General features: G+C 45.2%; 1 protein-coding gene across 1 annotated transcript in view; it reads right to left on the bottom strand.

Moving 5' to 3' along the window:
* Nucleotides 1-19,972, bottom strand: part of Gnal (G protein subunit alpha L) — a 128,248-nt gene extending 108,276 nt beyond the window's left edge. The window contains exon 1 of the mRNA XM_090353419.1: nucleotides 19,639-19,972. Within this exon, the coding sequence (XP_090209545.1) occupies nucleotides 19,639-19,972 (334 nt within the window). The remainder of the gene's footprint in view (nucleotides 1-19,638) is intronic.
* Between the last annotated feature and the right edge of the window lie 290 nt (nucleotides 19,973-20,262).

The raw sequence follows: 20,262 nt of genomic DNA, 5'->3' as shown, positions 1-20,262 counted from the left end.
AAGATATGGAACCAACTCAGATGCCCCTTAGTTGATGAGTGGATCAACAAGATGTGGTATTTGTACACAATGGAATTCTATGCTGCTGTCAGAAAGAACGACATTGCCCCATTTGTAAGGAAATGGAAAGACTTAGAAAAAAATCATCTTAAGTGAAGTAAGCCAGACTCAAAGGAACATAGGCTCAATGGTTTCCTTCATTTGTCATAATCAGTAGAAACCTTGGGCTCTCCTAGCAGAGATTTACAACAGAACAAAACCTAGACACATAAGGCCATACAGAATGATGCTAAATGAAAGGACCTCCAGGATATAGAAACAAAAACCACATAATGAGTATTGTCCTTAATGTACTATTCTCTCTCTCATCTCTTTTGCTGTCCTTTGGTTATCTCATAAAGTTACAGTATTTCACCTGGTTATCTGATATATTGTACATATGCGTATTTGGTTATTTGAAGTTGGATAGGGAAAGGAGGTAAACAAGATGAGGGGCGAGGGTGGTGGGAGGGAAATGGGGACCAAGACATGAGAAAGGGTATCAATATATGTGTAGTAATGTACCTTCTATCTGGTGAATATAATGTAACCCTTCTACTAATCACAATAAAAATATATGAAAAAAAGTTCAGGGACAATGTGCTGGGTCTCAGTTCAAACCCCAATACAGATACATACATAAAAAAGCCCAACCAACTCCCCCCCACCCATGAAACTGCAGTCCCTCTGTACATTGCCTTTACAATAACAATAGAAAGATACATATACACATATTTTCTTTTTTGCCAGTCCTGGGCTTGAGCTCAGGGCCTGAGCACTGTCCTTGGACTTTCTCAAGGCTAGAGCTCTACCACTTGAGCCTCAGCACCACTTCCGGCTTTTTTCTATGTATGTGGTACCGAGGAATCGAACCCGGGTCTTCATGCATGCTAGGCAAGCACTTTAACCACTAGGCCAAATTCCCGGCCCCAGTATTTTCTATTTTTTAAAAAAGGACTAGCCTCAGTTAAAATATGAGCAAAGGATATAACTAATTTCAAATCAATTTTTCCCTGAAGGAGATGGTTAGTTTGCATGAGAAAAATGCTAAATATTACTATCATTAGGGAGATGGAAAGAACGAGCATAGTTATGTGTCACATGCAACAGGCAGACCATGACTAAACTAAGACAGACAGTAATAAGTGTTGGTGAGAGAAGAGGAAAACCTGGAGCCTTCATTTACTGCTGGTGGGAATGTACACTGAGAGCCCTTGGCTTTTTCTCAAAAAGCAAAACACAGTTACTATAGGATCCATTAATTCTGCTTTTAGGCGCAAGAAAATGAATTTGTGCTGTTTCAAGGCTACCACATTTGGGACAATTGGTTATGGTGGCAGTAGGAAACCAACATAGCCAACTTTCAGTGTCAGTCGGCTTCCCGTCACTATAAAAAATACTTGAGATAAATCATTTTAAAGAGAGAGAAGGTTTATTTTGGCTCCATTTTGGAGGTTTCGGGTCACGGGCGCTTGGCTCCATTGCTTTAGACTGTGGCAGCATAGTACATTGTGACTGTGTGATCGTGGAGGCCTGATTGCCTCATGGCTGGAAACCAAAAGAAGACAAGTCTTGGAAAGAGAACAAAATCAGGATTCCACCATTACTTGGAGATCATGTCACAAATAACCCCCAAGACCTCTCAGCAGTACTGCAGCAGGAACAGACCTTTTGGGGGCAATTTATGATCCAAACCGCAGCACAGTTTCCCTCTTCTACCCAAAACTGATGTAGAAAGTTCCATCTAAGAGCAGCACTTCCCCCTCCCCCTAAGGCAACCCATGCCCAGAGGAGAAGGGAATTCTTTGTGTGAACAGGAATGTATGAAGACTGGGGGAGACTGCTACACTTCCATCAGGGGCCAGCAGTGACTCCAGAGCCGGTGAGCAGAAAATAAGGGAGTGACTAAGCGTGGGCTCTGAGTACAGTCTGACCACCCCTCTGAGGTAAAGGATGGGAGTGTTTTATCTGTGTGCTATTCATCCATCAGGAAGAATGATAGAATGTCATTTGCAGGTCTGGTGGACAGAACTGGGACACGTTTAGTAAATAAGCCAAGCCCAGAGACAAAGGGCACATGTTCTGAAGTAAGGAGACTGGCTCTAAGCAATTTTCCTTGTCCTTACAGCCATCTTGGTCCCTTGCTGGGTAGAGGGGCTTTCCACACAGCTTTGGAAAGCTCTAGAAGTGATAGAGGACATTCTCTGGATTGCCAGTGTGTCCTGTGTTGTTAAGCTCCAAGAAAGTATTGTTTCCCCTAAGTAACAGGCCCTTGGTTTATCCTGATTGTTTACCTAGATGGCTTGTTTTTCTTCTATTTAATACCTTTATTAAGTTTAAGTGTCCTCATTTGGTTTGCTTTGTTTATGTATAACACTTCTGTTAGGTTTAATTCCTCACCGTATGTGGTTTTGGCCTAGATAAGCTTTGTGCTAGATATAAGTTCACCTGCAGCTGGTGGCTCTTGAATAAAGACTCCCAATTTGGCCTCAAAAGGTGGCTCATTTTCTTGTGACCGAGTTCCTTTCAACAGTTTTCTGTCATATGTAGTAGTTGGACCTAAAGTAAAAAAATATAATCTTGAAAACACATTCAGGGCCACACACACACAAACAACACACACACACACACAACACACACACACACACACACACTCACACACACACACACCCCTATCCACAGTGGCCAGGGGAGAAGGTAGTGATCCTGTAGTGGTATTCTCTGAGTCACCATTGGTGTTGGTAAAAACACACATGGGAGAGGAAAAAGCTTAGTTGGAGAAACTCACAAAGCTGGTGAAAATTCAGTTTCAATTCTAGTGTTACCACCTATATTTTTCAACAGCATCTCTTCTGCAGAAAGCCCTTGAATCTGCAATGAGCTATTGATCCACTCAACTTATCGAAGCACTTTATTTACTCCCAGGACATGGTTGGCTCTGTGAATGTCTGGCAGAGACAGCAGCTGAGTGTCCTGACTTGGCTGGAGTGCCTCAGTGGCTGAGCCATGATGATGTGATGGGGGTGGGGGTGGCAGGAAGTTGCTGTGGCTTAAACTCAGAATCTCAAGCTCTCAATTGGCATTTTCTTTAAAAAAATTTTTTATTGTAAAAGTGATGTGCATAGGGGTTATAATGACGTAAGTCCGATTCTGAGTACATTTTTTTTAACAATGTCACTTCTTCCATCATTTTTCCTTATTTTTCTCCCTCCCGACTGCCCCTCCCCAAGTTGTATGGTTCATTTTCATAATAGTGTCTAGGGGGCTTCACTGCTGACTTAGTTCACCCTACCCAAATCAGCTAAACTTACATACAAAAGGTACAGACAGAAGGGGAAAAAGCAGAAAAAAGCACTGCAAACAGAACAATAAGTGAACTCCATATCTTGAAATTCATCTCATTAAGTATTTTATGTGATCCTATGCATATAGCTGTTGAGCCTTCGAGATCCTCTCCTAAGGTGGTTGGCTTCTTCATTTCAGCCTGGAGGTCTACCACTTGAGCCACAGCTCTGCTTCCAGATTTTTGGTGGTTAATTGGAGATCATGGTCTTGCATGTTCTGGCTCGCTTTGAACTATGATCCTCAGATTTCAGCCTCCTGAGTTAGCTGGGATTACATTACAGGAGTGAACCACTGTTTTGGCATAAGATTTTGAGCTCAGGGCTGAAATGAAAGTTTTTGAAAAACGACAAATCATTGACAATATGTTTTTGCCAGTCCTGGGGCTTGAACTCATGGCCTAAACACTGACCTTGGGCTTTCTCAAGGCTAGTGATCTACCACTTGAGCCACAGTACCAATTTAGCCTTTTTCTATGTATGTGGTACAAGGGAATCGAACCTGGGGCTTCACATATGCAAACACTCGGTGACCTCTATGACTAGGCCATGCTCCAGGCCCTCTTTGACAATCTTTATGATTAAGCTCTGAATTGCTTCAAGAATTGGCTATTGTTGACGACTGGTTTCTTAAGTAATTCAACCTAAAATTATAAGGCAAAAGTGCATTTATAGGCAAATTTTCTGCCTGTAAGAGTCATTTAGAAGACAGTAGTCTGTTAAGTAATGTTAGCTGTTTTGCTTCATGTGCCCTGTTAAAGCAGGAAGAGAGACATCTCTATTTCCAGATAAATTTGCAGAGTACTTTTCCAAGCTCCGGTAACAATTCCAGGGGTGTTTAGTTCTTTACACAGTGAAAATTTCCACATTTCAAAAGCCATTTAACCATGAAATCAAGGAGATTACACTTAACTTTGAATTGGAAGTGACTTATTTACAATGTAGAAGAATACTGAGAAGAGAATTTACGTATTTTAGGTATGTTTAACATGCCTAATTTAAATCAACATGGAAGAAATACAAAGGTCAGAGGATACCTCTTGGGTCACCTTGAGCTGATTGAGAGCGGGCCTTGGAAGGTAGAGTTTTATTCCAAATGTCTCCAACTGTAGCTGAGAGCCTATGGGAAGCCATTCAGTAAACAAGGGCATGGAATTTACCCAGGGCTTCTACAATTGATTCATTAAAATATGTTATTTTATTTAATTATTTTGTGCTGCTACTTGGACTTGATCTGATGCAACCTGGCAGAGGCAGAGTCTCTTGGCTTCTTCCATTGGCTCCTTGGAGAACAGGAAACACAGCTCACATGCTCTTCGAGGTAAGTTTGCATGCAGGATCAATAATATTATCACACACTCATACATGAAAGTCAGAACTGTTACAGCAATTATGCTTCTATCTTCTCATCCTCAAATGATCTAAGGAAGGGAGAGGTGAGAGGTTTCTATGTGAACTTTTGTTAGGCTAACATTGACCCCCCAAGCTGCTATTTACTCAAAGTAAAAATAAGGTTGGGTTCTTTATTATTTATTCTCTTAGATTCTTTTTGGTTGTGGGGTTGAACTCAGGCCTTGGTCCTGAGAGCTGTCCCTGAGCTCTTTTGCTCAAGGTTAGTGCTCTACCACATTGAGCTATAGCTCCATTTCTGACTTAATGGTAGTTAAGTGGAGATAAGAGTCCTACAAACTTTTTTGCCCAGGCTGGCTTTGAACCATGATCCTCAGATCTCACTTCCCAAGTAGCTAGGCTTACAGGCGTGAGTCATGAGTGCCCAGCTTCTCTTAGATTCTTTGTTTTTCTTCAAGGATATGTTTTTTTCCCCCCAGGGCTGAAACTACCTGTCACACCTTGTACACCTGCACAGAGCCAACCCAGGAAGGAATCTGTGATTGACAATCAGGTCTTCACAGATAATGTAAACTTTCCCTCGGTAACGTCAGGTTTAGATGCAATTGCTCCTGTTATACCAAAATAGCCTCTTCCTAAACCTTCTCCTTATGGGTTAGTAGAACAGCAGTCAGGGAATTGTGGCCTATGTAGCTTGCAGATGGGAGGATAAGTTGATAAACTGAAAACCTACCTGGCAATAACATGGGGCAAGGGACAGCAACAGAATGAGAAATGTAGGAAGACAAAAGAATGGAGAAATAAGAATGGGTCAGTAAATCTTTTGTGTCCCAATTTTACAGGAAACAAAGAGGAGTCAACCAAACAGAGGGCCATCGGGTTCTCATTATGTAACCCAAGACCAGCTCGTAACAAGGAAGACAGCCAAGATGGTGTAGGTCTATGTTATGTAATGTTCTCCCCCATCTCTGTCTCTGTCTTTGTCTTTCTTTCTCATGCCAGCACTGAGACTTGAACTCAGGATTTGGGCACTATCTCAGCTTTTTTACTCAAGGATGTTGCTCTACTACTTGAGCCACACTTCTATTCTGCCATTTTGTTGGTTAATTGGAGATAAAGAGTCTTGGAAACTTTCCTTCCTGGGCTGTCTTTGAGTCTCAACCCTCAGTCTCCTGAGTAGCTAAGATTATATTACAGGAGTGAGTCACTGGTGCCTGGCACATACATCTTTTTCTAATTTAGACACACTTTGTTACACTCAGAGGGACTCACCTCAAAACACACTGAGTGAACCCAAAGCCGGCATCTCTACCTCCCACGCATCTCTTCTGTTAGGATTAGACAAAACTGAATCCAGCTGTGTGCTGTACCAGCCAGCTGTTTTACCTGTTACCATGTTCACTCCCACTTCCCCTGAGCAGCAGGAAGAAGAGAAAGGGATGAGCGGAAGGTCCTTTCTGTGGTGACTCTTGGGTGTGTACCTGGTTCTGGTGGCAGGTACTTATAATAATGTGTCAAGTTTAGCTGCCAAATTCTGTTTCTGTAAAAATGTTTAACCTGTTCAACCACCTGCATATGGTTACGACCACCTGAGTGTGATTTCATCCTTGTGGTTATTGACTGTGGGCATCATAAGGTGACATCATACAGTGATAGAGAGTGGTTGCTAGGCTGCTACTAAAATGACTCCTGACTCAGTTCACTGAGTGCTAGTGACTTTATTGCTTGGGGGGGGTCGGGTTCCCCTAAAGTGGTTGGGATATTACAGTGGAGGCCCCAGTGAGATCCCAGCCTCAGGCCTTGATTTCAGGAGGCCCAAGATGGGTGAGCCCCGACCTTTTCCCAGCTGGATACCTTCTGTGTTCAACATTAAGCAGGAGTCTGTCTAAAAATCCTCTGGAGGTGAGCATGTTGTGTTCTGTATACTGGCTGAAATAGGCCAGTGTGTGCCTTGGGTAGGCTCATGGGTGAGCTGGACATGGCTGTATACCTGGACCTCAGGTGGTGGTGGGACATTACCGTATCTGGTTTGGACCAACTGAAAAAGGTTGGCACTGGTTGAAATAGATTGGTGAAGTGTCTGTGTACCAACTGAAACGGATTGACACCACTTGAAGCAGACTGGTGAGTATCTTGTGTCCTGTGCACCAGTTGAGACACGCTAGTGAGTATTTTGTGGTCTGTGTACAAACTGAAACAAGTGTGCTGGCTCTGAGCCCCACCTGAGGTTTGTCTGTGGGGCCACAGCACAGCTGTTTCTATTTACCAACAGGATGACAAAGGTCAATCAACATCAGTCCCTACCCCCCTGGAATTAATGCTTGAACATTTTCTTGATTTCAAGAAAAACTAGTGCTCCTGGCTATTCTGTAACTAAAGGCCATCTCCAGACTCTGTGAGCTTGAATGGCTGGAGTTCAGTGTAAACTGGCTGTCTGAGGTTTTTTTTTGTGCCAGTCCTGGGCTTGAGCTCAGGGCCTGAGCACTGTCCTTGGACTTTCTCAAGGCTAGAGCTCTACCACTTGAGCCTCAGCACCACTTCCGGCTTTATTTTTCTATGTATGTGGTACCGAGGAATCGAACCCAGGTCTTCATGCATGCTAGGCAAGCACTTTAACCACTAGGCCAAATTCCTGGCCCTCTTGAGGGGTTTTTTAAATCTTCCCCTTTTTTACCCAGTTTATAGGATTATCCAGGGAGCACTGTTACCCAGGCCAAATCCCCTATATTATGCCTGGATCAACTTAAGTTGCAGAAAACCCATTTTGGACTTGGTTGTGGCAGTTGCCAAGCCACCAGGTCAAAGCAAACCAAGAGGAAATTTACCTCCTCTGAAACCAGATCCACCAGTCCTTCAGGAGCTCAGGGACCTAGAGGATGGCTTGCCTGCTCCTTACCTGCCTTAGCTCCCTAACGCACTGCCTGAGTCCCTTAGTCCTCCCCATACTCAAAGCGGCTCCCTTCATCAGCAACCACCCTTGCTGAGCCTTCTCTCCCTCTGACAGGTCTCCAATTCAGATGAGGCAAGTTGTATGATATATGTTCCTTTTTCCAGCACTGATCTTTTAAATTGGAAACAGTAGAGCCCTCTTTTTCTTTTTCTGGAAAAAAATCTCAGGCTTTAATTCTACTACGTGAGTCTATTTTCTTTACTCATCAACCCACTTGGGATGACTGTCAGCAGCTGTTACAGATTCTCTTCACCTCTGAGGAGCAGGGTGGGATCCCTCCAGGGGCCCTGAGTTCTGTCTTGGGTCTGGATGGTCCCCCTCCCCCACCCAGGACGGGACTATCCATAGGTCAAGGGGAGGAAGCAGTTGCAAGGTACCCCCAGGGAGGAATAGGGCAGCTGCATAGAGACGGATCAACACGGGAAAGGTAAATGAGGCTTATCAAAGATCAGATGAGTTCCCCTCCTCCTTCTTTAGGTGTGGTATGTCCCCTCTTAGGGTCATACCACACCTACAGTCCTCACCCAGAAGCACCTGACCACCAGAGGAGAGAGTTAATCGTGTCTTTGCAGTCTTCCCTGACACAAGGAGAAAGTTGCAGAAATTAGAAGGATTTGAATGGAAAGCATTTTCAGAGTTAGTGGAAGTTGCTCAGAAAATGTTTATGAATAGAGAGGAGACAGAAGCAAAATGAAGGAAAGTAAAAAGGGAAGAGGTGACCAAGACTCAAGACAAACCCAGGAACAGGCATCGCAGACCTCACCCAGTAGTACAAGATCAGTGTGCTCTTTAAAGAGAGTGAGGACCCTAGAAGGATGTAAAAAACAAAACAAAAAAATGGGAAAAGAATGAATTTGTTCCTCATCCTTGAGGCCTGAGGAAGTCAGGGCTCTAATCCCCCCTCAGAGCCCACGGTAAAACTGGAGGTAAGTGGGGAGGGAAGTTGAATTTTTACTTGACACTGGTGCGTTGTATTCAGTTTTAAAGAAACCAGATGGACAGATATTGATACCAAAAAACAGAAATTCAGAGAATAACAGGTAAAGTGAACTCATACTCATGGACAACTGCCAGGACCATTGACTTAGAGCAGCCTACAGTGATCCATTTCTTCTTGGTCATCCCTGTGCAACAACCTGGCAGGTTTAGCTGCCAAGTTTTTTTTTTTCTTTCTTTCCTTTTTCTTTGTAAAAATGCTTAACCTGCTCGACCACCTGCGAGTGGTTTCATCCTTGTTATTGACTATGGGTATCATAAGGTGACTACCACCTGTGTGTGGTGTTTACCTTTAAAAGCTCAGGCCCCATGGAAGGTCAGGCCCAAAGGTGGAGAATAGGAGCTGTGCTGCTATTAAATTGACTCATAGGTTGGTTCACTGAATGCTGGTGACGAGGTTCAGGAGCCCCCAAGAATGGCTGGGATATTACATATGGAGGCCCCAGTGGGATCCCAGCCTCAGGCCTTGATTTGGGGAATCCCAGGACCAGTGAGCCCCGACCTTTCAAAGGGGGTGGCCATTGACAGAAATTCCTCTCAGTTCTGGAGAAGGAAGGTAGCTTTTCCCAGCTGGATACTTCCTACGGTCAACGTTTAGCAGGAGTCTAAAATCCTCCAGAAGGGAGCACTTTGTGTACTGACAGACCGATGAGCGTTTTGTGTTTTGCGTATGGACTGACACACTGGTGAGCATCTTGTGTTCTATGTACTGGCTGAAACAGGCCGGTGTGTGCCGGGCTTGGGAAGGGTTCATGGGTGAGCTGGACGTGGCTGTATACCCCAAACATAAATGGTGGTGAGACATTACCCTATCTGGTGTGGACCAACTGAAACAGGTTGGCAACCAGTTGAAATACACTGGTGAGTGTTTTATGTTCTGTGTACAAAATGAACCTGAATTGAACCTGAACTAAACTAGAACTGGACTAGGACAGGTAAGTGCTGACTTTGGGTTAGTTTAAGTCCCACCCGAGGCTTGTCTGTTCCTTGTCTCTGTGCACAGCTGTTTTATTACCAACATGGGTAACATGGGTTAACCAACATCAGTTTCTACCGCCCGTAATGCTTGGATGTTTTCTGATTTCAGTAACAGCCAGTACTCATGGGCCATCCCTGAGCTCTCTGTGAGCTTGAACGGCAGGAGTTCAATGCAAACTGGCCGAAGGTTCCTTTAATCTGCCCTTTCTTGTCCCAGTTCATAGAGTAATCTTTGGGGAGCGTGGTCACTGGAACAAGATCTCCCAGTTCTTCAGAAATACAGGAACCGTAAGAATGATGTACCCTCCAACAGATGCTGGAGGGGATGTGGCCAGGAGGGATCACTACTACACTGTTGGTGGGAGTGCAAACTCATTCAACCACTATGGAAAGCAGTGTGGCAGTGCCTCAAAAGACTAAACATAGAGCTCCCCTATGACCCAGCAATTCTACTCCTTGACATTTACCCAATCATCCAGAAACAAGGACATACTAAATCCACTAGCACAACCATGTTTATTGCAGCACTATTTACCATAGCAAAGATATGGAACCAACCCAGATGTCCCTCAGTTGATGAGTGGATCAACAAGTTGTGGTATTTGTACACAATGGAATTCTATGCTGCTGTCAGAAAGAATGACATCTCCCCATTTATTAGGAAATGGAAAGACGTAGAAAAAATCATATTAAGTGAAGTAAGCCAGACTCAAAGGAACATAGGCTCAATGGTTTCCCTCATTTGTCATAATCAGTAGAAACCTTGGGCTCTCCTAGCAGAGATTTGCAACAGAGCAAAACCTAGATACATAAGGCCATATAGTATGACGCTAAATGAAAGGACCTCTAGGATATAGAAACAAAAGCCATATAAATAGTGATTGTTGTCCTTAATGTACTATGTTATCTCTCATCTCTTTTGCTGTCCCTTGGTAATCTCATATTGTTACAGTATCTCACTTTGTTATCTGATATATTGGATATATTTGTATTTGGTTATTTGAAATTGGATAGGGAAGGGGGGAAAACAAGATGAGAGATGGGGTTGGGGGGGAGGGAAATGGGGACCAAGACATGAGAAAGGGTATCAATGTATGTGAATTAATGCACCTCCTATCTGGTAAATATAATGTAACCCTTCCATTAATTACAATAAAAATATATGAAAAAAAATGATGTACCCTCTCCTTTTTCTGAAAAATCTCAGGCCTTCACTCTTTGAGTCTATTTTCTTTATACATTAACCCACTTGGGAATGATTGACACTCAGGAGTGGAATAGGAGCTTCAAAGCTGCAAACCAGTGTGAAGTCTGCCCTTTCTGTTAACACTTTTACACTTAAGCTTTTATTTTCAATTGAAGCCTTGAAGCACTAAATCCAACCCATTGCTTTGGGGTCACCTATTTTAAAATAGGCAATTTTTTTTCTTTCCGTCTGAGTTTAACTCAGAAATTGGCTAAGGCTATAGGTTCCTGTCTAGGTTGGGTCACCACCCCTGAGTCAGCTGAAAGAAGTTTCAGAAAATGGATCTTGATCCATCAACCCTTTAATGAAGGGACCAGAGTCATTTTTGAAAAGTGAGGCACGATAGTCTAAAGGGAGAATATAGAAGGAAACAATTGGTTTGAGTCTTTTTTTTTTGGCCAGTCCTGGGCTTGAGCTTAGGGCCTGGGAACTGTCCTTGGGTTTTCTTAAGGCTAGAGCTCTACCACTTGAGCCACAGCACCACTTCTGGCTTTTTCTATGAATGTGGTACTGAGGAATCAAACCTGGGACTTCATGTATGCTAGGCAAGCACTCTACCACTATGCCAAACTCCTAGCCCTAAGTCTTCATTTTTGTGGTAGCCTTGAGTCTCTACCCTGGTTATAACTTTGGTGGAGCCTGTTGTCTTTAAAGATTTGATTATGGTCAGGAGTTTGGCCTAGTGGTAAAATATTTGCTTAGCATGCACGTAGACCTGGGTTTGATTCCTCCGTACCACATACATAGAAAAATGCCGGAAGTGGTGCTGAGGCTCAAGTGGTAGAGCTCTAGCCTTGAGAAAGTCCAAGGACAGTGCGTAGGCTCCTGAATTCAAGCCCCAGGATTGGCTAAAAAAGATTAATTATTTGATTATTATTTGATGTAATAACCTGTCAAGCTTAGCTGCCAAATTCTTGTGGGTGTTTTTTATGTTTAACCTGCTCGACTGCCTGCGAGTGGTTTCATCCTTGTGGTTATTGACTGTGGGCATCTAGCCTTGGGTACAAACAGGCTCAGGGAGAGCATTCAGGCCCTGTGTTCAAGTCCTAGGACCGGAAATTTAAAAAGGATGCTTTTCATATTCATAAACCGTAGTTTTCTAAGCAGTCTTTTCTGCTTAAGTCAATTTACCTGGGTCTCTTTAAGAGAGGTGGGGCTTGTGGTCTTGAGCTGGACTTATTAGAATAAGCCCTGCCCCTCTGCTGGGCTCACTGTGTCCTCCCTCTTCCCTTTTAATTCCCTGCCAAATGCTCTCTGTGAACAGCTGGCCCCACAGAGCTTTGCATTTGAAGTAAATGATAAAGCTGCTTTGACAGTCTCCTCATCCAATCACAGAGCTTGCTGCCGGTTGCAGTCTGTGACTAGGCAAATGCCTATTAAAATGCCTTCCCTACAGCTGTATCACAGGGAGTATGTTCACTTAGCTGAGCTTGTGCTGTCTTTAGGCTCAGCCCGTTTATCCTAGTAAAGAAATTCTGAAACCAGGCAGGACAGTTTCATCTAATGCCTTACCACAATGAATAAGGGCTTCCGTTGATAGGATCTAAATTCCCTTTTCAATAAGAGTTGATTTCAGATTGAAATTGAAAAGCCAAACCAAACAAAAAAAAAACCCAGATAAACCCCAAATAGGACACGGTATTATTAATAATTTATATGTGAAGCAATTGCTTAGGGTTCTTTATGTATACTGATCTTAATAGTGTACTTTGGAGTAGTTTAAAAGCCTCAGTACATGGTTTTTTTGTTTGCTTTTAAATTATTTTTATTGTAAAGGTGATGTACAGAGGGGTTGCAGTTACCATGATAAAAGTCTCAGAGCTTGCTTCAAACAGATCCTCAGATCTCTGCCTCCTAAGTGGTTAGGATTATAGGTGTGGGTCACCAACCCCCAGTTTTACATCGTATTTAAAAAACAGAAATGATCTACTTAGAAGGCTAAGATCTGAGGATCTTGATTTTTGAAGCTAGACTGGGCAAGAAAGTTTGTGAGACTCTTTTCTTCAATTAACCACCAAAGAGCCAGAAGTGGAGGTCAAGTGGCAGAGAACTAGCCTTGAGTGAAAAAAATTAAGAGATAGAAAATTGGTATACGCAGAGACCGCCATTCCTAACAACAGCAGCAAAGAACCCCCCCCCCCCCAAAAAAAAAACATCATGAACTGACATCCTCACTTTCAATGTCATGAGCTGATTTCAGTCCTGGTAGTTCGGTGTATGTTTATGGACTTGAATTGGCTAGACAATTTGATGGCTCTTCTGGTTTCTACTCAAGGTAAAATTCTGCAATTCACTGAAAAGTTTTCACTGAAAACTGTAAAACTGGTCAGGAGCTAGGGGCTTATGCCTGTAATCTTAGCTACTCAGGAAGCTAAGATCTGAGGATTGTGGTTCAAAGCCAGTCTGGGCAGGAAAGTCTGTGAGACTCATTTCCAATTAACCAAAATGCTGGAAGTAGATCTGTGGTTCAAGTGGAAGAGAGCTTTTGAGCACAAAAGCTTGGGGACAGTGCTCAGGCTTTGAGTTTAAGTTTCAAGACTGGCGAGTGCGTGCGCACGCGCCCATGCGCACCCACGCACCCACCCCCCCCCACACACACACACACGCATGCACACACAATGTTAAAAGTAAATTTGTTCCTCAATGCAGCAGGGGTTACTTGTGGTGGAGGGGCTTAGGCAATCCAAGCCTTTAAACATCTTCAGCCCTTCATCATCCCATAAACTGGCAAACCCAGTGGATTTCTTCTCAGGCATCATTGCTCAGAACTCTTGGTGGACCTGCTTGAGCATTTTTTTTCCTCCTCCAACTCCTTCCTGTATTGGCTTCCTCAGCCTCCAGCAGAAAACTCGCCTCAACAGTGAATGCATCCTTGCTTTCTGAATGGGTTCAGGTAGGTTAACACTCTGAAGAACACACCTGGTGTCAGGGTTGAATACGGCTTTGATGTGTCCCCACAAGCTTCTTTATATGGTGAAATTTAATCTCCATGGTGAAGTATTAAGAAGGTGGAATTTAATCCGTGGAGTTTAGTGGTTGGGGCCTTTGGGAGCTGATTAGGATTAGATAAGCACATTATGGGGGTGGCCCCATGTTTGGAACTTCTGGGTTTTATAAGAAGAGGGGGAACACATACATTTTTCTTTTGCTATGTGATTCCTTGAACTATCTGAAGACCAACAGGCCATCAAAAGGCCAAGAAAGACCATTACAACGTTCAGTCTTTCAGTCTAAACCTCTTTTCTTTGTAAATATATCCAGCCTCGGTTACTTCATTATAGTAATATAAAATGATTGCTATACTTGGTTAAGTCATTTGCGCTCTTGATTGGTGCAGAACCAGGGCTGCGGCCACTGGCCACCCATGTGAGTGGGCACACCTTAGAGCCAATGCTGTGTAGCCCATGGACAGACTGAGACACATGCACTGGCCCCTCTCAGGTACTGCTCATACAGACTGTTTTAGTACTGTGAATTGATGCTTTCAAATATGTTGGCTTCACATGGGAACTGGCCATTTCCATCTTAATCTAGAAATTCTCATTGAGCCTGTGTTCTCGCAGCTGGCCTTTGTGATCTGCTTTGGCCTTAGTTATGGAGTCCACTATTTCTCTTCCACCTCCAATTTGTATGAGGAAGCCCAAACTCCTAGTGTGACTATAGTGGATATGGAACCTTCCAGAAGGTCAATGAGACACAATGAGTTCATAGGACAGGTCATAGTCTTATGGGAATCGTGTCCCCCTACGAGGAAGAGACAGAGAATCTCTCTCTGGGCATATACCCGCAAAAGCCTCCAGGGAGAATACTGAGAAAGGCAGCTGTCTGTGAGCCACAAAGGGAGCCTTCCTTCACCAGAAACCAATACAGCTTGTGCCTCTGTCTTAGACTTTCAGCCTACAGAACTAATGTGAATGACCTTAGAACCCCTCCCCACCGCCTGCCTCCACATCCAGTTACCTGTGTCCTTTCCCAAGTCCAGGCTCTCCTCATCCCTACCACACTGCTTGGGTTTGACTCCATGATTACTTGCCTGGACTGCTGTCTTTGTAGCAGGAATTTTCTACACCTACACCCCTTAGCATCTGGCCACTGCATATTTGAAAGATGCTCTATCTAAAAACTAAACAATACCACTTCACAGGGGTAGTATATTCTTAAGATGACTGTCTCTGAGTCTTCAGCTCAGCCCTTTATGGAATAGGGGCACATCTAAGCCACTGTAGAGTGAAACAACCATAATACAGGTACATAGCAGGTGAAAAAAGACTAGACAGGCATACTGATTCTCTGTGGAGCTGCCCTACAGGAGTATTGTAGGGAGGCAGTGGCCTGGGGTATAGAAGTATATTCTACAGTCTGCTTCCCCGTGCACCCCCGTGTTCTCAATGAATGCTCTGAGATCAAGAAATGAAGTCACCGTGCAAAAGCAAATGTTGTGAAGACAGCCACTTACTGTGGAATAGAAGCAAGCCCTCAAAGAGCTGCAATCTAAATCCTAATGAAACTGAGGCCCACTGGTGTTTAACTCAAATCCATGCAGAAACTGATAAACAATGTCAACCTGATACGATTTTTTAAAAAAGTTTCTTCCAAAACTGGGGACAGAACTCAGAAACTCAGACATGCTTGCAAATGCTTTACCCCCGAGCTCTACCCTCTGGGTGTTGGTCAATGATGTAGTCTCTTCCTGATATGTGAGTCATCTGAATTAATGTCATTTCAGTCTTGATGTTGATATACCAGCTAATGCTAACTTATGAGACAAAGCAAGGTCATTAAAGCTCATTTACTCATGGATTAATTATACATGGTTTGGGCCAAGCATGATAAACTAGAATTTCAAAACCCCAAAACATGGAATTCTTACTGCAGCTGTGTTGAGGCAGAGAAGCTACTGTAGATTGTTTTTCAACCATTGTGGGATCTGTTGTCTCTCTCCACTCTTTTACTATTGTAAAACTTGTCTCCCCTAAAGCAAATGGTGGCCGTAAAAGGAAGACAAAAGTTCTGGGAACTCCTCTCAGTCTAAGGTGACATGTATTGTGTTTAATGGAAGTGGTGATGGGAAAAACAGATATACATGGAGGCAGCATGTCTTTGCTGGAGGCTGGTGTGCATTATGGGAAAACGAATCTTGCATCTATAGTGCTGCACTTTGGGACGAGCTACTCACAAATACCAAGGGCCAGGGTTCATTTAGTCATTCAAACCTTGGAGTTTGCAGCTCCATTCTTCAGTTCTTCTAGTCCTTTTCACAGGATTGGTTTACTTTTATTATAGATATATCATTTTCTGCTTCACACTACACTTTAGTGTGTGTATGTGTGGGTGTGTGGGTGTGTACTGGTATTGGGACTTGAACTCAGGGCCTGGTGCTGTTTCTCGGCTTTATTGCTTAAGACTAGCACTCTACCACTTGAGTCATAGCACCATTTCTAGATTGCTCGCTGGATAATTTGAGATGAGAGTCTCACAGACTTTTCTGCCTTGGCTGGCTTCAAACAACAGTCTTTTGATCTCAGCCTCTGTGTAGGTAGGACTATACAGGTATAAACTGGATCCCAAGTAATATATTATTTTTATTGTTGTTATATGCTGGAATGGAACTCACACAAAACCCCATCTATTACATACAACACTATGTCTGATACACAACCACATTAAAGTAACATTGAGTTAGCACAACTCTATACCTTGTTTCCGTATTTGAGCTTACGACTTCTAGAATTTTTAAAATCGCATCCATTAAAACACTTTTTTTGAGGGCTAATTTCCAGAAAAATGTGCACAAGGTATAATTTTAGCAGCTGTATGCCATTTTAGATATGGAGATAAGGCCATGAGTGAGTCACTATCTCCAAAAAGTACATTCAAATATGTGCAGTTATTTGAAATTTTACCCTCTAAAAATTTACTTGGATACTTTTAGGGCAGGTGTGACATTCTAGAACTCCAATTTTGTATCTCTAGGCCTTTGGAAACATTTGCTGTGATATAGAACTCTGCCTTGCTTTGTGTGTGTGTGTGTGTGTGTGTGTGTGTCTGTCTGTCTGTCTATGTCTCTCTGTCTGTCTGTCTGTCTGTCTGTCATGGGGCTTGAACTCTGGGCCTGGGAGCTGTCCCTGAGCTCTTTAGCTCAAGGTTAGCACTCTACCACCCACTTGAGCCACAGCTCCACTTCCCCTTGCTCCTTTTTTTTTCTTTTTCTTTTTTTTTTGTATTTTCTGTTTTTTGGTACTGGAGATTGAACTAAGGACTTGTACTTGCTACGCGAGTGCTTTGCCACTGAGCTACATCCCAGCCTCCCCCCCACCCCCTCCTCTTCCCTTGCTCTTATCTTTAGTGCCTCCTCATTCCCATTATTGATATTTGAACTCAAGATCTTGAGTTTGCTAGACAAGTGTTCCACTACTTGAATCATGCCTTTTTTTTGGCGGGGGGGGGGGGGGGGGGGGTGGTGGTCATGAGGCTTGAACTTGGCCTGGGCACTGTCCCTGAGCTCTTCAGCTCAAGGTTATCGCCCTACCCTTGAGCCAAGTCCCACTTCCCATTTTCTTGAGGCTAATTGGAGATAAGAGTCTCAGATCCTTTTGTGCCTGGGCTGGCTTTCAACCTTGATCATCAGATCTCAGCCTCCCGAGTAGCCAGGATTACAGGTGTGAGCCACCATGCCCAGTTTTGTTTTGTTTTTATTTTATCTATTTATTTTTGCCAATCCTGGGCTTGAGCTCAGGGCCTGAGCACTGTCCTTGGGCTTTCTCAAGGCTAGAGCTCTACCACTTGAGCCATAGCACCACTTCTGGCTTTTTTCTATGTATGTGGTACTGAGGAATTGAACCCGGGTCTTTGTGCATGCTACAGAAGCACTCTACCACTAGGCCAAACTCCCAGCATCCTGTCTGGTTTTTAAACAGATACGGTCTCATACTTCTTTTGCCCAAGGAGGCCTCAGACCATGAGACTCTTACCTATACCTCCTACACTGCTGAAATTATAGGCATGTACCACCATGCTCAGATACTTTGCTTTCTTAACTTTGTTTTTTCTTTTTTGCCAGTCTTTGGGCTTGAACTCAGGGCACTATCCTTGGACACTTTTTGCTCAAGGCCAGCACTCTGCCACTTGAGCCACAGCACTACTTCCAGCTTTTTCTGTGTATGTGGTTCCAGACAATGGAACCCAGGGCTTCGTGCATGCTAGGCGAGCACCCTACCACTAGGTCATGTTCTTGGCCCTTAACTTTTTATCCCCAAAGGTCTTTAAGTATAAAGCCTAATCTTTCTAATCTCTACCTCCTGAGCTGCTAGGATTAGAGATACCTGCCACCAAGTCCAGCCTCCTCTTCTCTTTGGAGATATACTTGTATTTACTTGATTTACAGTACCTCTTGTCTGTGGTTTTGCTATCTGCAGTGTCAGTTACTCGTATATGCTGCCAGGTGGGCACTTAGCTATGTGGGTGGGATTTCCTGTGATAGCTGCTCAGTGCTGATGTTAATCACCCTCATGACATGCTGCTGTTCCTACATTCACATAACTTTTGCTACAGTCGGCTGTCATTTATTTTTGCCAGTCCTGGGCCTTGAACTCAGGGCCTGAGCACTGTCCTTGGGCTTTCTCAAGGCTAGAGCTCTACCACTTGAGCCTCAGCACCACTTCTGGCTTTTTTCTATGTATATGCTAGCAAGGAAACCAACCCTGGTCTTGGTGCATGCTAGGCAAGCACTCTACCACTAGGCCAAAGTCCTGGTCCCTCTGCTGTCATTTACTGTAAGGGGCTGTGCACAGCCTTCCTCAGTGTGCATCTATGGGAGAAAAGCACAGTTGGAACTGGTATAATCCATGCTTTCAGTGTTGATGGGGGTCTTGGAATGCATTCTTCCTTAGAAGCAAAGCAATCCTTTCTTTTCAGACTTCAGGTGTCTCACCATGACACAGTAGCCAGGTTTCTGTTTTAATTATTGTTAATTTATTGTTCTCTAAAAGTTGCAGAGATTCATAAGACAGACTTTTTACTCAAGTCATGGAACTGCTTCTATCCCATGCACCGTAGAGCACAGACTTGAAGTCTTACCAAGTGGAAATCACAGCCCACTTTTTTTTTTTTTCCTCATAACATGTTAAAGTCAACAGGTGGCATCAGGACTCCCCGGGCCTCTCCCACCTCTCCCTCCATTTCGGCTTGCTGTAACTCAGCGTGGCCTGGAGTTGCTCGGTTTATCCCGTGCTGGAGAGCGTATCCACTTCATTGCCTGCTGACTGCGCCCCACGGAGAAGCGCCCGGGGAACCAGCATTCCCAATACAGAAGCCCAGCCCAGGGCAGCGTCTTCGGGACGGACGTTATTTCTCCAAAGGCGTCATGCCACTCCCACTGGCCACTACTTTAGCATGAAAGCTTTGCGGCCAAACTAAAAAGCCCTTTCCACATCTCCTCCAGTTTGTGCTCTTAAAACAAGCTGCCCAGCCTGCTGCTGCGGCCGGAAGCAAAAGGCTGTGGAAATCAATGCGTCCAGGGAGGAAGTGACCCGGGGAAGCTCAGTAATGAGTAATCAGCACCCGGCCACCGCCGGCGTCCCGAAAGCATCCCGGAGCGCAGCGCATGGCGCGCGCTCCCAGCCACCAGAGTCAGTGCCACGGAAGTCCGTGGGGCCCGGACTGCGGGGTGGAGTCGGCGCCCCCGATCGCCGCCCCTTTCCGGTCCCCCCCACCCCGTCCCCTGCCCCGGGGGACCTTACCCAGCAGCAGCAGCCGGTGCGTCCGCTGCAGGTCGCGCTGGTGCTGGCGCAGCATGCGGTCGATGCCCCGGCTCACTCTCCGCGCCTCCCGGGCCGCCTCGCGCTCTTCGGCGCGCAGCTGCTCTGGCAGCAGGGCGGCTCCGGGCCGCGCGCGTCCCGCACTCCGGCCGCCGCCCCGGGGCAACGGGGTCCCCGCCGCGTCGGCCCCGGCCTCGGGGGCCAGGGTCGGGGGCGCCTCCAGCCGCACGTCCTCTCCGGGCGGCTCCGAGGCCGCGCAGGGGGCGTCCCCGGAGCCCCCGAAGAGCAGCGGCCGCAGACTGTAGCACAGCCCCATGGGCCCCCGGGTGGCGGGGCGCGGCGCCCAGCTCCTCGAGTGGGCTCAGGTCGGGGTCCCCGCCGGAGGGTGGCAGGGCGCTGCCCTCGGACCCCGCGCGGCGCTGCGGGACTCCTACCGAGGAGACAGGCGCGGTGGCGGGGCCGGGCCGAGGGTGGTCGTCGTCTCCGCCCCTCACGGCCCCGGAGGGCCATGATGCATGGTCCGCTGGGTGCCGAGGCCGGCGGCGGCCGGGGCAGGCGATCACCTGACGACGCCCGAGCCGCTCCCCACCCGGTTACCGTAAATAC

This window comes from Megascapheus bottae, chromosome 19 (assembly GCF_031878675.1).
Source record: "Megascapheus bottae isolate mThoBot1 chromosome 19, mThoBot2.hap1, whole genome shotgun sequence".
Classification (NCBI taxonomy): Eukaryota; Metazoa; Chordata; class Mammalia; order Rodentia; family Geomyidae; genus Megascapheus; species Megascapheus bottae.
The sequence above is the reverse complement of the archived record's forward strand: the minus strand, read 5'-3'. Positions and strand labels throughout refer to the sequence as shown.